We start from the raw sequence: 17693 nt of genomic DNA, 5'->3' as shown, positions 1-17693 counted from the left end.
GCAGGAGTGGGGAACCCTGGTCCATCAAGGGCCACTATCCAGCATATTTTAGTTTCAACCCTGCATCATCACACCTGATTTCAATCAGCAGGTGATTAACAAGCTTCTGCAAAGCTTGATGAGCTGCAGAACAGGTGAACCAACCACTGAACCAGAAGTGTTGGAGCAAAGACGTGCAGGACACCGGCCCTCGAGGAGGGTTTCCCACTCCTGCGCTACTGGGTCACATGACATCTGGCACGTTCTTAAAATTGTTCCAATCCAGAAATAAATCTCCCTGATTCTTTTTCTCTCTTCCCAGCCAATTTTGAGCATCTCAGTTACCAAATCCTAGCAGCTTATTAGTGCAGAACTCTAGCTTCAGCCGGCGTTCCAGATTCATGTGTATTGCTTTTGACGACTGAGAGGGCAGCTCTTCCGTTCCCCCCTGACTCATGAAGCCAGCCTCACTCAACTGTTAATGAAACAGCCTCGTAAAGAATCCCCAAGCTTTCAAGCTTAATTTGAACTTTTAAACCCTGCATCAAAGACGAACTTCTTTCATTAACATCCTGAATCAATATTTATAGTGCCATATTTTTCAAGCTCACATCCTTGGCTGCTGTTTTATTGTGAAATTTCATCATTAAATCAGGAGTGTTTAAAAAAGTACACAGAAATTATTAAAAAACACACGAAAGCCACTTTATGCGTTGCGATTCATCTATAACGTCATCTCTGTTGTTAGGACTGATACTTTTATAGAAACCACTGCATAAATATCAAGTAAATGATCAACCTTTGCAAGTTTCTTTGTGTTGTTGTGCATGCTTTGCAGAATCCAGCCACAAAATCTGATTAATTACTACATTGGAGGCTGGTTTCTCTATTGTCTCTGTTACCGCTTCCATAGATGGCTTAAAGGACAGCAGGAAGACAAACAGGACACAGACGTGCATTACCACTCCCTGACTGGTGAGGGCAACTTTAACTGGCGCTTCGTCTTCCCTTTCGACTACCTGGTGGCTGAGGAGAAGATTGTCATCTCTAAGAAGGAGTCCATGTTCTCCTGGGATGAAACTGAATACAAGATCCCTCCTCGCCTCACACTGCAGGTCTGGGATGCAGACCACTTCTCTGCTGATGACTTCCTGGGTGAGGGTTTTAGGAATCTGTGCCAAGAGTTTTTTTTTCCTGATTTTTTGTAAAAAGTGGCTCTATTGGGAAGTCTTTGGACCAGACAAATGATTTTGTAAAAGTGCTTTACTTATCGCCTCCAGGTGCGATTGAGCTGGACCTGAACAGGTTCCCCCGAGGCGCCAAGACCGCTAAGCAATGCTCCATTGACATGATTCGAAATGAGCAGGAGCTGCCCACTATTTCCATCTTCAAACAGAAAAGAGTCAAAGGATGGTGGCCTTTTGTGGCTCGCGATGAGAATGATGAGATGGAGCTCACGGTGAGATATTCCGTAAAAGCTGTAAAATATAAATATAACGAAAAGCTCCTGTGTGAGACAGAAGGGCGTTCAACAGGAAACTGATGCTTGCAGGGAAAAGTTGAGGCTGAGCTCCACCTGGTGACGGGAGAGGAAGCAGAGAAAAGTGCTGTGGGTCTGGGACGGAACGAGCCTGATCCACTGGAGAAACCGAAGTGAGATGTTGCACACACATAACATAAATTTAGTTTGAAAATGCAAAACTGTTTTTCTTTCTGAAAAAAAAGACCCCGTTTCTGCAGGATTTTTGAAAATCACAGCGGTCGCTGTTACACACTCGTTTCTCCTCCCACCACCTCTTCACCTCTGTCTCTTCCCTCCCCTCATACCTTTCCCTTTCTCTGTGCACGTGACTCACCCTTTTCAATCTCTTTGCCTCCCTGGAATTCCTCTTTCCTCCCTCTTTCCCTCCTTTTTTCCCCCCTGCAAAGTCGTCCGGACACCAGCCTAATGTGGTTTCTGGGCCCTCTGAAGTCCATCGGTTACTTCATCTGGCGCAACTACCGTTGGCTGATCCTCAAGACGCTGGGGCTGCTGCTGCTGCTGCTCATGCTGGGTCTCTTCCTCTACTCGATCCCTGGCTACCTTGTCAAGAAGATGCTGGGGGCCTGATGCGCTGGTAGCCTCTTGCCCGTCCTCACTGTCTCTGATGGATTCAGCTGTCTTTACTGCTCTTCTTTTTCCAAATTTAGGCTGACTCTGTCTTTAACTGCCCTAGAACAGTCTTCTCTGTCTCCATAGCTCTTGTCACTTCTGCGACCGAATTTATCTCACACATATCAACTATTTGGGGTAAACGGTTGAGACGGACACTTGAAAATATTTTTCTTATCATCTAAAAAGCTTTATCAGGTCAGAAAAAAAGCATTGAGACTACTGATGCAAATTACTCACCTGATCTTCCTCCTTAACGTTTTAAAGGTCAAACAATATTTTTCAAAACTTTTATTTACAATATAATTGCTTCTGAAAAACATATTTTATACACGCTGACCACAATTTCTTCGTGTGTTTTTTTTTTATTGTTGACTAATGGAGTAGAAACTAACAAGTTAAATAGGCTGTTGTTAGGCTTTCTTATGTTGGATGATAAAACTAAATTTGATCTTTTAAAGTATTCTACAAATTTCAGTCTTTTCTAAATACTGCAGCTCTGGAGTCCGCAATCGTGTTAAAATGTGAATGTTTTAGGTGTTTTCAAAATAAAAAAGAACAAAGCCAAAAAGTTATCAAAGTGCACATTTACCAAGAACTCCTTTAAAACAAGCTGCTATGGGGGGTAACTTTGCTAAAATAAACACAGATCATCGTGTTCCCAGATAAGTTATGCTTCCCGTGTGCTACAAGAAGCTTTTATTTTGAAAAGCCACACTGCAGCCTTCCTGTGATGTAAAGGGTATAAATTGTGTTTCCCAATTCCATAACAACTTTGGATCGATGATCTTGATCATAATCACGTGAAACGTGATTATGATTAGAACTATTTTAAATATAGCAAACCTATTGTTAAAAATGGTGAAGTAAGTACAAATTTTAAATGATGTTTATATATAACCCAAAACATGTCATGAGAAAAGGTTTATGGTTTTGTGTGTGTGTGTGTGTGTGTGTGTGTGTGTGTGTGTGTGTGTGTGTGTGTGTGTGTGTGTGTGTGTGTGTGTGTGTGTGTGTTTAAGCTACACGTGGTTAACATTTTCAGTATTTTATAAGCATTGAAGAGGATAACAGATCTGTCTAAATCTTGTTGAGTGATTTTAACCGTTCCCCAAATATGAAACAAGAACTCCAATGAAAGCTTTTTCACAAGCCATGCTTTTCTGTTGATGCTTTTCTGCTGACAGTGAGGTGAAAAGAAGATAGAATTGTAATATTTTTATGGCCCGAAAAATAATAAGCAAGCCTTTATTAGTTTAAAGCAATCATATTTAACAATTTACAAGTTTGTGTAGTTATTTTTTAGTTAAAAAAATGTAGTGCATTTGTGAAAATCAACAATATAAAGAGAGAAAGGGTCATTTTAGAGCCACTGGTTGGTTATCCATCATGTCATTCATCCATTCATCCACTTTTACTGACATTCATTCTGCATAAACCAAAGCGTTTATATGTGGTTTGTTTGCTCTTATTTTTAAACATTAGATTGATGTAAACCTTAAGCATGCTGTAGTGACAAAACTCACAACTGCAAGATGTACGTTGGACATTTTATGGTGTCAGGTGTTCACCATCATGCCATAGTGAAAAAAGACTCGGGTTTCATTCAAAAACCCACCAGAGTTCTAACAAAATAGGGTCAGTCAAAAAGGTCTCAGGGAAAAAAAAAACACCAGACAAAAAGATATTAGGTTAAACAGCTTCAGGAAAATACTTGTCAAACCAAAAGCCTTACCAAAAATGTTGAAGCCTTTTGGTTTGACAACTTGTTTTCCTCGAGACTTTTGGTTTGGCATCTTTTTTTCTGAAGCCTTTAGGTTTTACAATTTTTTTCCTCGAGGCTTTTGGTTTGACATATATTTTCCTGACAGCTTTTGGTTTGACAACTTATTTCCTGAAGCCTTTAGGTTTAACAAATTTTTTCCTCAAGGCTTTTGGTTTGACATATTTTTTCCTGAAGCCTTTTGGTTTGACGTCTGATTTTCTTAGCATCATTTGGTTTGACATCTTGTTTTTCCTGAAGCCTTTTGGTTGGTCAACATTTTTCCTCAAGGCTTTTGGTTTGAAATCATTTTTTCCTGGCAGCTTTTGATTAGACAGGTGTTTTTTTCCTGAAGCCTTTTGTTTAGACAACTTTTTTGCTCAAGGCTTTTGGTTTGAAATATTTTTTTTCCTGGCAGCTTTTGATTTGACATGTTTTCTCCTGAAGCATTTTGTTTTGACATTTTTTCCTAACACCATTTGGTTTGACATCTTGTTTTTTCCTGAAGCCTTTTTGTTTAACAACTTTTTTCCTGACAACTTTTGGTTTCACAACTTTTTTCCTGACAACTTTTAGTTTGACAAAAAAAATTCTTGAAGGTTTGTGGTTTAACAAATATTTTTTTCCTGAAGCTGTTTTTCCCAATTCCTTTAAGTCTGATTGCTTTTTTCCTGAGACATTTTTGTCTGATGTATTTTTTTTCCTGAGATCTTTTTGATTGATGCTATTAAGTCAGAAGTCTGATAGGTTTTTAATTGAAACCTGAGGCTTTTTTCTTTATGATCTGATGTCTAACACCCGAGGACATCCTAAAATGAATACCAGAAAGATGGCTTTTAAAATACTGATGCCAGGTTTCTCTACTTCTCTTCACCCTTCCACCATCATTTGCATTTCTGCCCCAACCACTACCCTTTATGAATCCAACCCTCCCTCCACCTGCATGCATCCCTCACATCCCCTAACTTTCCTCCCATGAAATCTCCATCTACCCCCATGCAGTCGCCCAGACACCACCTTCCTGTGGTTCCTGAGCCCGCTGAAAGCCATCCGCTACCTGGTCTGCAACCGTTACAAGTGGCTGATCATCAAGGTCGTGCTAGCCCTGCTGCTACTCATCATGCTGGGCCTCTTCCTCTACAGCATGCCGGGTTACCTTGTCAAGAAGCTGCTGGGTGCTTAGGACGCTGCTGGGAGAAAGGGGGGGAGGAAAAGAGAGGAAAGGCTGGGAGAGGAAGAGAGGGCTCACCCACTTGAAGGGAGGCAGAGGGAGGTCCAGTTGTACTGTTTTCTCCTCTTTGATCCATTCAGTTTCACATAATTACACATTACCTTCCATTTTAGCACAAAAGAGAGGCGAGTGCATCAACTGAAGAAAAAGATTGGGTCTCCATCTGTGAACTGATTAAGCAGCGATCAAACATCACTATATCACCCAATTTACCATTTTCCTTTAGCAAAATCACCTTTCCCTTTTCTGTAATTTAATTTTTTTTTCATTTATTATGAAGAGAAGTGTGGCTTAGTGGTCAGGAAGCATCCCATTTCTGATCCACTGTGTGACATTGAGGTTCATATAGAATAAATTATTGAAAAACGTGGTAATGCTTTAATGTTGCCACCGTTTGAAAATTACAAACCAATAATAGACATTACATAAATAGTTTTATAGCTTTTGTTGAAGCTCCTGCCACATGCAGGAGATTTTAAGGATGCAAATAAAATAAACTTTAAGAAAGGTCTAAATATTTATTAATTGTGTAGTGATTGGCTGTGAAGCTCAGTAGAAGTGGGTTCTATTAAAGTGTTACCATCTGAGGAACTTTTTATTGCTTTTGCAGTTTTTGCACACTCGTATGAGAATTAATTCAATTCAATTGAATTCAATTTTATTTATATAGCGCCAAATCACGACTAGAGTCGTCTCAAGGCACTTCACATTATAAACATTCCAATTCAGGTCAGTTCATAAAGCCAATCAGAAATAATGTTTCCTATATAAGGAACCCAGCAAATTGCATCAAGTCACTGACTAGTGTCAGTGACTTTACAGCAATCATCATACTAAGCAAGCATATAGCGACAGTGGAGAGGAAAACTCCCTTTTAACAGGAAGAAACCTCCAGAGGATCCTGGCTCAGAATAAGCAGCTATCCTCCATGACTCACTGGGGATCGAGAAGACAGAGCAGACACAGACACACACACACACACACACACACACACACACACACAGACAAAGACAAAGTAATGTGTCTATAGTTATTATTGTGATTTCTTAGTAAATATTCTATTTGGTGAGAGATAAACTTTATTGTATTTATCCTAGTGGATCTATAATTAAACGGGTAAACTAGTAGTAGCACATCCAACATCAAGGAAAGCAAAAAGTTATTATCAGGAGAGGGAGAATAAGTGGTTAGCAGCAGTGTGCTAGACGATGACCCCCATGAGGCCACCACAGCTCAGCAGAACATCACTGTAGCTTCTTCTGGGGAGAAAAACACTTAGAGAGAAAATAAAGTTAACAGCTGAAATAGCAGGAAATAATACAGTTAAAGAGCAGATCGTAGAAGAAAGAAGTAGAGTGTGAAAAGTGGTCAGTGTATCCTCCAGCAGTCTAAGCCTATAGCAGCATAACTACAGAGATAACTCTGGATAATCTGTCCTATTTAGATGGAGGCATGTTGGAGGCAGGGCAAGGGAGAGCCGTCTTTACCGACTGTACACTCCACCTCCCTCTACTCCCCCACTTGTCCAGATTTAGGCTAACATCAGATTTTAACCATAGGTCCTATCAAATAAAAATGTTTTAAGCCTAGTCTTAAAAGTAGACAAGGTGTCTGCCTCACGGACTAAAGCTGGGAGCTGGTTCCACAGGAGAGGAGCCTGATAACTAAAAGATCTGCCTCCCATCCTAATTTTAGATATTCTGGGAACCACCAGTAAACCTGCAGTCTGAGAGCGAAGTGCTCGGTTAGGAACGGATGGAACAATCAGATCACTGATGTATGATGGAGCTTGATTATTAAGAGCTTTGTATGTGAGAAGAAGGATCTTAAAATCTATTCTGAATTTAACAGGTAGCCAATGTAGGGAAGCTAAGACAGGAGAGATATGATCTCTCTTTTTAATTCTCATCAGAACTCTAGCTGCAGCATTTTGGACAAGCTGAAGACTTTTAACTACATTCTGTGGACTTCCAGAGAGTAATGAATTACAGTAATCCAGTCTTGATGTAATAAATGCATGAACTAGTTTTTCAGCATCACTCCTGGAAAGGATGCTTCTAATCTTAGCAATATTCCGAAGGTGGAAAAAGGAAATCCTGCAAATCTGTTTAACCTGGGATTTGAATGACATGTCCTGGTCAAAGATAACACCAAGGTTCCTTACTTTGTTCTCGGAGATTAATGTAATGCCATTCAGGTCAGATGATTGACTAAGCAATTTCCTTTTCTGGATTTCTTGTCCAAAGATGAGAACTTATGTCTTGTCTTGATTTTAAAGCAAAAAGTTTAGAGTCATCCAATTTTTTATGTCCTCAACACAAGCCTGTAATCTACCCAACCGATTAGGTTCATCAGGGTTAATGGATAAATATAACTGAGTATCGTCAGCATAACAGTGGAAGTTTATCCCATGCTGTCTAATGATTTTACCAATTGGGAGCATATATATATAGTAAAAAGAATTGGTCCAAGCACTGAACCCTGTGGAACTCCACAAGTAACCCTGGAGTATGAAGACGATTTGTCATGTATATTTGCAAAATGAAATCTGTTAGACAGGTTAGGATTTAAACCAGCCTAGCGCTGTTCCTTTGATCCCTACAACATGTTCAAGTCTTTCTAAAAGAACATTGTGATCAACTGTGTCAAAGGCAGCACTGAGATCTAACAAGACTAGAACAGACACAAGATTCTTATCTGAGGCCACGAGAATATCGTTTATAACTCTCACTAATGCAGTTTCAGTGTTGTGATACTCTCTAAAACCAGACTGAAATTCCTCAAACAGAGCATTGGTGTTTAAATGCTCACATACTTGGATGGCCACTATTTTCTCCAGGACTTTGGATAAAAATGGAAGGTTAGATATTGGTCTATAATTCATTGGGTCATCTGGATCCAGAGAAGGCTTCTTAAGTGAAGGTTTGATTACAGCAACCTTAAAATCTTGTGGTACATATCCATTTAAAAAAGGATAGATTGATTATATTTAGAATGGGGGCAGTAACCAAAGGAAATGCTTCTTTAAATAATTTGCTTGGGATTGGATCCAAAATGCAAGTTGAAGGTTTAGATGAAGCTAATATTTTTGATAACTCTGAAGGCTCAACTGGATCAAAACGGTTCAAGCACAGATGAGGTTCTACAGTCACCTCTGATGCTGCCTCACTTACTGAGGAAGAAGAAATCGCATTAGGGAGGATGCTAAAGATTTTTGTTTCTAATAGAATTAATTTTACTTGTAAAAAATCCCATGAAGTCATTGCTGCTGAGGGCTAAGGGAATAGATGGCTCAGAGCTATGATTCTGTGTAAGTTTAGCAACTGTACTGAAAAGAAATTTAGGATTATGCTTATTCTCCTCAATTAACGCTGAGAAATAAGCAGTTCTAGTTTGTCAAAGCTTATTTTTATAAAGCACAAGACTATTTTTCCAGGATAGGTAGGCCTCCTCATGGTGCGTAGAGCACCATGTTCTCTCTAGTTTCCTAGAGTTTTGTTTTAAGGCTCGTAAATGAGAATTAAACCAGGGAGTCAACTTCCTGTCCCTAATTACCTTCTTTTTTAAAGGGGCAACATCATCTAATGCCACACGTAAAGAGGAATTAACATGATGAACTAAGGCATCAATTTGTGAGGGGCTAGAACTGAAAATATTGCCCTCCACTACATGCCTCTGAGATGCTGAGGACGGTAAAGATGGAACAGTTGATTTGAAAGATGCAACTGCGTTTCAGATAGAGACCGACTATAGTGAAATTTACTTTCATGTCTCGAGAACTCAGTTATAAAAAACTCAAAGGTTATCAGAAAGTGGTCCGAGAGGACTGGATTATGTGGAAAGATCGTTATTTCCTCACACTCTATGCCATAAGTCAGCACAAGGTCTAATGTATGATGGCAGGAGTGGGTGGAGCTATGTATTCTTTGAGTAAAACCAATTGAATCTAAGATATTAGTAAAGGCTATATTGAGGCTATCATTTTCAATGTCCACATGAATATTAAAATCCCCCACTACAATGACCTTATCAGTATTTAGCACCAAATCAGATTAAAAAAAAAATCTGAGATCTGATCCAAAAACTCAGAGTAAGGGCCTGGTGGACGATATAAAACTACAAACAAGAGTGGTTTTACAGTCTTGCAATCTGGATTAGGAAAACTAAGAGTAAGATGTTCAAACGAACTGTAGCTATTAATTGGTAAGGGACTGATTAGTAAGTCCGAATGAAAAATGGTTGCTACTCCTCATCCTCACCCTGTACTTCGAGCAATATGATTTAAATAATTTGAAGGAGTCGACTCGTTTAAGCTAACATAGTCCGCTTGCTGCAGCCAGGATTCTGTGAGAGAGAGCAAAGAGATCTGATTATCACAGATCAAGTCATTAACTAACAAAGTTTTAGAAAAAATGGATCAAATGTTCAACAACCCACATTTAAATTTTCTAGTTTTCTGCTCAGTTGAATTTGTTCTAATATTTATTAGATTTACAATATTACAGATATTTAATCTGTGTGATTTTGGCCGTGGGCAGGACACTGTCTCTATGGGGTAGTGGATGGGTAACAGTACAGAAGCTGCAGAGGGGTGGGTTGAACTACGACTCTGCTTCCTGGTCTGGACCCTGGGTTGTCATGGAGGACTAATAAAACTGGCCATGTTCCTAGAAAGAAGAGCTGCTCCATCCAAAGAGGGATGGATGCCATCTCTCCGCATCAGACCAGGTTTTCCCCAAAAAGTTTTCCAGTTATCAATGTAGCCCACGTTGTTTTCAGGACACCACCTAGACAGCCAGCGGTTGAAGGACAGCATGCGGCTAAACATGTCGTCACTGGTCCGATCAGACAGGGGGCCAGAGAAAATTACGGAGTCCGACATTGTTTTGGCAAACTTTTTCACCGAAGCAACATTAATTTTAGTGACCTCCGATTGGCGTAACCGGGTGTCGTTACCGCCAGCGTGAACAACAATCTTACTGTATTTACGCTTATCCTTAGCCAGCAGTTTCAGATAAGATTTAATGTCGCCCGCTCTGGCCTCAGGTAAACATTTAACTATGGTTGCTAGAGCCTCTAATGCCACGTTTCGGACTATAGAGCGGCCAATGATCAGAGTCGGCTTGTCAGTGGGTACGTTACTGAGCGGGGAAAATCTATTAGAAACGTGGACAGGTTGGTGGTGACACACGGGCTGGGTTCTATGCTTCCTGCGTACCGTCACCCAGCCGGCCTGAGGTCCCGGCTGCTCGGGTTCTGCTGGAGGATCGCTACAGGGTTGTTCTGAGCTAGTTAGCCCCGCGCTAGCTAAGTAGGTATGGCTGTTTACGGGTTTTTCAACAGCGCGGAGGCGGGACTCCATTTCCGACACCTTCGCCTCCAAAGCTACAAAAATGCTACATTTATTACACCTGCCCTTATCGCTAAAGGAGGCAGAGGAGTAACTAAACATCTGACACAGAGAGCAAGAGATAGGAGACGGAGAAGCAGAGACAGAAGTAGCCATAGCCGTGCTGAGGCTAAGCTAACTGGATGAGCAAACTGTTCAACACCAAATAAACTGCGTGCAAACTCAAATGGTTCCCTAAAAGCTAGGTGGAACATCAGAAAATGTGTGTTTTAGCGTACTTATGTGCTACAATAACTCAGAGATATCCTAGTACAGAGAAATTAAATCAGTTTTAGCGAGCCCCAAACACCAAACAGCTACACGTAGTGCAACACTGAAAACAGGAAACGCCTTACCGCCAGGTGCAGCCAATCAGCAATCAACCTGCAAACAGTGAGTCAAAGTCAAATACTGAATTAATATAAGTAAGAAAGAAACAAACAAAGATGTTTATTTTCCTAACAGATTCACTGAGACAAAGAACAAAATAATTTAGAAAATAATCATGTAAGTAGGAAACATTTTGTTTTTTGAAGTGCATTGTTACAAATATGAAATCTTTATCCTAAAAGCAACTTATCCAGATGGTGATCAAACTTTTTTGTAAATAATCAGATTTTTATTGTAAAAGCTTGAACTGTGAAAGCACAGTTTGGCTGATTTTCCTCCAACACGCTGTGCTTCTCCTGTTATTGTGTAATCAGCCTTCAATGCACCGTGAACAGAAAGATGCACATTTTCTGCAAACATAGTAATGTGATGTTATCTGATTTAAAGGGCCGCAGAGAAAGAAACTGTTACAAGTCATCTTCCCAGGCTAGCCTCACTCTTCAAAAGATGTTAACGTCTCAGGGTTGACTTGTATTTGTATTTGTGTGGGCGTTAAAAACAGCCACTCTTTAAAATGCCCTCACTCTGTAGGAGCTGATTAGCAATCACTGCTAACCTAGACTGATTCTGGCAAAATCAACTTTATGCAGCTCAAGGGAGACTCAGTTTACTCACAACACACCCTCAGTCACCTGTAGCTTATGTACGCTCAGGTTAATGACTCCATTCTGCTTCTCCTTCTTCCTAAACCACACCTTGGAGTGGGATGTTAAGTAACCAGTTCCTCACCTTTTCTGGTTACACGACAAAGAGGCCCCAGGCAACGTAGATCCTTTTAGTTTCTCACAATAAGAAACCAAGGTTTTATTCCAAAAAGATGAAAAAAGAGTAATCCAAACAAAATCCCGACACAGCGGGATCCAAATTTCTTTTCCGATCAACAGCGCACCCCCGTGTGTGTCTATCCCAACCCCTTTTATATTCTCACTCCTCCTCCTCTCTGCTGCATTCTTCAGGGGTGCATCTCCATGGCAACACCCCCTGCTTCTGGGGCTCAATGTCTGGTCACTTCTGGTCACATGATCTTCCTCTTCTCAGCACCTCCCACAGGCTCCCCTCTTCTCCTTTGGGATTACATCACCTCCTCTCACAGCCATTTATCAGTAGAGGGGGACGTGGCTCATGATTACCCCTCCCTCTACTTCCCAGGGTCAAATGGGCATCTCCTCGTTGCTGGACAAGATGTCTTATTTATATGCTTATAGCATCTGGACCAACTCCACAGAGGATAAAAGATAGCATACATTCTACTCCCAACACCTTTCAAGGTCAAAACAGGTTATATCCACAACATGAATCGTTCGGCCATATCAGCAGAGTGAAGGCACATCACTAACTTACGACATTACAGTTCAGGGGGCTAAAAGGCTGCCTGGACACACACACACACACAAACATGATAAGAGAAGGTAACAGGCATTTAGCTTGGTTTCGCACACACAGATTGAGGTGTAATCCAGGCCTGATTTTTATAATCAACAGGTCTGGAATCAACTCAATTCAGCAGAAACAAACATATCACTGTTGTCCAGTAATATCAAGCCGTAGATGTTAATATGCATGCATCGTTGTGATAACTGACCAGAGGTCATGTGCGTTGGCATGACTCGTCTTTCCAGCTTGATTCAAACGAAATTCCCAATGCTGTTGTCTTTCACGTTACAGAAGAGATGACGGAGGATGATTAAAGTGCACTTGAACCGAGTCGTAAAAGGGTTGTGACTCCACTGCAGCTGGTATTTTGGTTGATGTCCAGTCTCTTTTTTATTATTATTATATACCTGTGGTTGACTTCATTCTGTGAATCTGCGTAACTACTGAAAACAGTTGTGGTTTGCACTTGACTTGCCTGTTTTTATGATAAATTTGTGTATTTATATATGTTGAGATGTGTGACTCCTTTTTGTTTGTTTGGACAACTTAAAATAAAATGTATTCCATGAACAACATATTTAAAAAGTAGTTATAATCGTCATTTTTCTAAACATTCTCGCATTGTTGCACTATATGTATATGAGTTTTGTTTTGTTGCTTTATGGGGCATTCCTTCTGTGCTACTGGAAATAAGAAAAATACCACATTTTCATTAAAAATACAATTTAAATAAAGTAATAAACCTGCATAAAACTAATTTCAGGATAAGAAATGTCTAAAAATATAGAATTTTAATCATTTAGTCCTTATTTTACTTTTCAAATTAAATATGCACTGCAGTGTAGATTTAAGTAGTCCATCAAATATCTTTTCACTTTATGCATGTCTAACTCTGGATGTGGTGGCACATTTTTATGATAGATGATAACATTTAAGCATTTTTTCAGTTTTTAGTTAATAGTGGAAAACTAAACAGCTGCAGGCAAAATAAAAACTTGAATCCATCCAAAAACTTTAAAATTTTCTTTTTTTTTTCTCCAAAATAATGATCGCTCTGGGTGCTGCTGCTGATAATATACAGACTACTTATAATCACTCTAAGTTTCAAGTTTTCTCCCATCTCTCATGGTCCAGTTATGCTGATCCTACTCTTCCTTCAGTTTCCTGTTCGTTGCTGACAGGTATGAAACTTGGTGTGGTGTCCTGCTGCTGGAGTCCATCTGCCTCAAGGTTAAACATGTAGTGGTTTAGAGATGCTGTTCTGCAGACCTTGGCTGGAACCAGTGATTATTTGTGCTGCTGTTGCTTCTCAGTCATCTAGAACCAGTCAGCCCAGTATCTTCTGACATCAAAAAGTAATTTCTCTCCCCACAACTGCTGCTTACAGGACAATTATCTAGTTGTAGTTTGTGTCCACGTGCAGCTTCAGCAATCAGAGAGGCTGGTGCTAGTAAGCTGTTGTCCAGATGGAGGTGCTGCAGGATAAGTGTAACAGAGCGTTTCTGAAGTGTTTTTTATTTTTTTAAATAATAAAACAGACCCAATCACCTGTAAAGATGTCCTACTGAGTGTCTGTGTGGAGAAATTAGTTTTGTGATGAGAATAAAAGACTGAGTCTCTGTTTTACTCAGGCTGAACTGGCAGCATCGATTCTCAGGTGTGATCCCACTACTGAGCGGTACGGGGGTTTTGACCTGCTCCGTCTCCGACCTGGGCCGGTGCACCCCTCCTTGGTCAACCTGGTGGTCCCAGGCTCCCCCAGGAGCACCATATCGATACTGAACTTAGTGCGGACACCTGATCAGCATAGTCCACAGCAGCCCAGAACTCCTGAGCTCAAACGATCCTCCAGCCTCAACCTCCCAGTAGCTTGGATTACAGGCACGCGCCACCGCACCCGGTGTGTACCTGAGGACCAGACAGGAGATTTAACTGTTAGATGATGTTACCAAGAGTCACATGAAAAACTGATTACTGATCATCAGTATTTAGTCACTGCTGCTGAGTTTCTTTAAGTATTTTTTTATCATGTAGTAAATAAAAAACATACACACAGCCTGAAAAACCTTTAGTTATATAGAAAAATTAGGACATTTTTGGACTTAATCTACATTTAGAAAGTTAAGATGAATCTACACATCACCAGCTGAGCAGTTTGTTTTGATTGCATTTTTGTTTAGATGTTAAAGTATTGAGCTTAATGTTCCTCCTCCGAAGACTCACAGGTGATTTAAATGTTACCTGATGAGACATCAGTTTTTCATGTGACTCTTGGTGAAATAATCTAACAGTTCAATCTCCTGTCTGCTCCTCAAGTCCACACCGGGTGCAGTGGCGCGTGCCTGTAATCCAAGCTACTGGGAGGTTTAGGCTGGAGGTTCGTTTGAGCTCAGGAGTTCTGGGCTGCTGTGGACTATGCTGATCAGGTGTCCGCACTAAGTTCGGTATCGATATGGTGCTCCTGGGGGAGCCTGGGACCACCAGGTTGACCAAGGAGGGGTGCACCGGCCCAGGTCGGAGACGGAGCAGGTCAAAGCCCCCGTACCGCTCAGTAGTGGGATCACACCTGAGAATAGATGCTGCAGTTCAGCCTGAGTAAAACAGAGTCTCAGTCTTTTATTCTCATCAGGATAAAATCACAACACAAACTCTAAATGTAATTTTTTTACTCAACACAGCAGCTTCTTTACGTTTACTTCTACCTTTTGCCATGAGTACTACAGCACCTCCATCTGGACAAAAGCTGAACTACACCAGCTTCTCTGAATCTTGCTGCACATGGACACAAACTACAACTAGAAACATGAATGAGTTGATGGTTTAAACTTCTGACTGTTCAGCATCAGGTCTGCTCCACAAATACAAGACAACACACACTGAACAAAAATATAAATGCAACACTTTTGTTTTTACTCCCATTTTTCATGAGATGGACTTAAAGATCTAAAATTCATTCCAGATACACAATATTACCATTTCTCTCAAACATTGTTCACAAATCAGTCTAAATGTGTGATAGTGAGCACCTGTGCTTTGTTGAGATAATCCATCCCACCTCACAGGTGTGCCACATCAAGACGCTGATCTGACATCATGAGTAGTGCACAGGTGTACCTTATACTGCCCACAATAAAAGGCCACCCTGGAATGTGAAGTTTTTTTACTTTATTGGGGGTCTGGGGACTCAGAACCAGTCAGTATCTGGTGTGACCACCATTTGCCTCATGCAGTGCAACACATCTTCTTCGCATAGAGTTTATCAGACTGTCAATGTTGGTCCACTCCTCTTCAATGGCTGTGCAAAGTTGTTGGATATTAGTGGAAAATGGTACACGCTGTCGTATATGTCGGTCAAGCACATCCCAAACACGCTCAACGGGTGACATGTCCGGTGAGTATGCTGGCCATGCAAGAACTGGGACATTTTAAGCTTCCATAAATTTTGTACAGATCCTTGCGTCATGGGGCCGTGCATTATCTTGCTGAAACATGAGGTGATGTTCATGGATGTACGGCACAACAATGGGCCTCCGGATCTCATCACGGTATCTCTGTGCATTCAAAATGCCATCAATAAAATGCACCTGTTCTTTGTCCATATCAGATGCGTGCCTAGACCATAACCCCACCTCCACCATGGGCCACTCCATCCACAACATTGACATCAGCAAAGCGCTCACCCACACGACACCACACACGCTGTCGGCCATCTGCCCTGAAAGATGTAAACCGAGATTCATTCGTGAAGAGAACACCTCTCCAACATGCCAGACGCCATCGAATGTGAGCATTTGCCCACTCAAGTCTGTTACGGCGACGAGCTGGAGTCAGGTCAAGACCCCGATGAGGACGACGAGCATGCAGTTGAGCTTCCCTGAGACGGTTTCTGACTGTTTGTGCAGAAATTGTTTGGTTATGCAAACCAATTGTTTTAGCAGCTGTCTGAGTGGCTGGTCTCAGATGATCTTGGAGGTGAACCTGCTGGATGTGGAGGTCCTGGGCTGGTGTGGTTACAAATCGTCTGCGGTTGTGAGGCCGGTTGGCTGTACTGCCATATTCTCTGAAACGCCTTTAGAGACGGCTTATGGAGGAGAAATGAACATTCAATGCACGAGAAACAGATCTGGTTGACATTCCTGCTGTCAGCATGCCAATTGCACTCTCCCTCAATGCTTGTGGCATCTGTGGCATTTTGCTGTGAGACAAATCTGCACATTCCAGGGTGGCCTTTTATTGTGGGCGCTATAAGGTACACTAGTGCACTACTCATGTTGGATCGGCATCTTGATGTGGCACACCTGTGAGGTGGGATGGATTATCTCAGCAAAGCTGAAGTGCTCATTATCACACATTTAGACTGATTTGTGAACAATATTTGAGATAAATGGTAATATTGTGTATCTGGAATGAATTTTAGATCTTCATGTCCATCTCATGAAAAATGGGAGCAAAAACAAAAGTGTTGCGTTTATATTTTTGTTCAGTGTACAATAAACCCACTTCTTAAAAAAAACGAGTCTTGACCCCTGCCTCCACCGCAGCTTCAGACCCATCTCTAAACTTCTGTCCATTTCCAAGATCTTGGAAAAGGTTATTGTTAAAAAGCTCACAGCTGCTCTTGATGAACATAACATCTATGAAGGTTTCCAGTCAGGTTTTGTAGAGCTCATTCTAATGAAACAGATCTTCTTAGGGTCTCTAATGACCTTCTGACCCACAGTGATGCAGATGACTGTTCTGTTCTGGTCCTACTGGACCCTGATTGCAGCCTTTGACACTGTTGACCATCACCTGCTACTGGAGAGGCTGAGAGACTGGGTAGACCTCTCAGGACCTGCTCAGGACTGTTTCTCCTCCTATCTGTCTAAGCGTTCCTTCTCTGTGGCCATCTTCAAGTTTAGGTCCTCCGCCACATCCCTCTCTCATGGTGTCCCATAAGGTTCTGTGCTGGGGTCTCTACTCTTCCTCCCCTTTCTGCTTCCTCTTCAACACATCCTGAGCTACTTCAAAGGAATCTCCTACCCTCTTTACGCAGATGACATCCAACTGTTTATCTCCTTTAAGCCCCATGAGATGTCTAAGCTGAAGCTGTTACACACCTGCTTACACTCTATTAAAACCTGGAATCAGAGAGGCTGGTGCTGTTCAGCTGTCATCCAGATGGAGGCGCTGCAGGATAAGTGTAACAGAGTCTTTCTGAAGGTTTTTTTTTCTTTTTGGAAAATAATAAAACAGACTCAATCACCTGTAAAGATGTCCTACTGAGTGTCTGTGTGGAGAAAATAGTTTTGTGATGAGAATAAAAGACCGAGTCTCACTGTTTTACTCAGGCTGAACTACAGCATCTATTCTCAGGTGTGATCCCACTACTGAGCGGTACGGGGGCTTTGACCTGCTCCGTCTCCGACCTGGGCCG

The 17693-nt window shown here is 41.3% G+C and overlaps 1 protein-coding gene across 6 annotated transcripts in view; it reads left to right on the top strand.

Moving 5' to 3' along the window:
* otofa (otoferlin a) overlaps positions 1–12862 on the top strand; it is a 140563-nt gene extending 127701 nt beyond the window's left edge. For 3 of the 6 annotated variants that reach the window (XM_070543391.1, XM_015947366.3, XM_015947364.3), the window contains 5 exons: positions 893–1134; positions 1260–1438; positions 1532–1632; positions 1909–2096; positions 4896–5006. In XM_070543391.1, coding sequence (XP_070399492.1) covers positions 893–1134; positions 1260–1438; positions 1532–1632; positions 1909–2089 — 703 coding nt within the window. In that variant the 3' untranslated portion in view covers positions 2090–2096; positions 4896–5006. Of the gene's footprint in view, positions 1–892; positions 1135–1259; positions 1439–1531; positions 1633–1908; positions 2097–4895 lie in introns of all 6 variants that reach the window. The other 3 variants (XM_015947369.3, XM_070543378.1, XM_015947365.3) reach the window with 1 other exon arrangement.
* Positions 12863–17693: the final 4831 nt, after the last annotated feature.

Source organism: Nothobranchius furzeri, chromosome 2 (assembly GCF_043380555.1).
Source record: "Nothobranchius furzeri strain GRZ-AD chromosome 2, NfurGRZ-RIMD1, whole genome shotgun sequence".
Classification (NCBI taxonomy): Eukaryota; Metazoa; Chordata; class Actinopteri; order Cyprinodontiformes; family Nothobranchiidae; genus Nothobranchius; species Nothobranchius furzeri.
The sequence above is the reverse complement of the archived record's forward strand: the minus strand, read 5'-3'. Positions and strand labels throughout refer to the sequence as shown.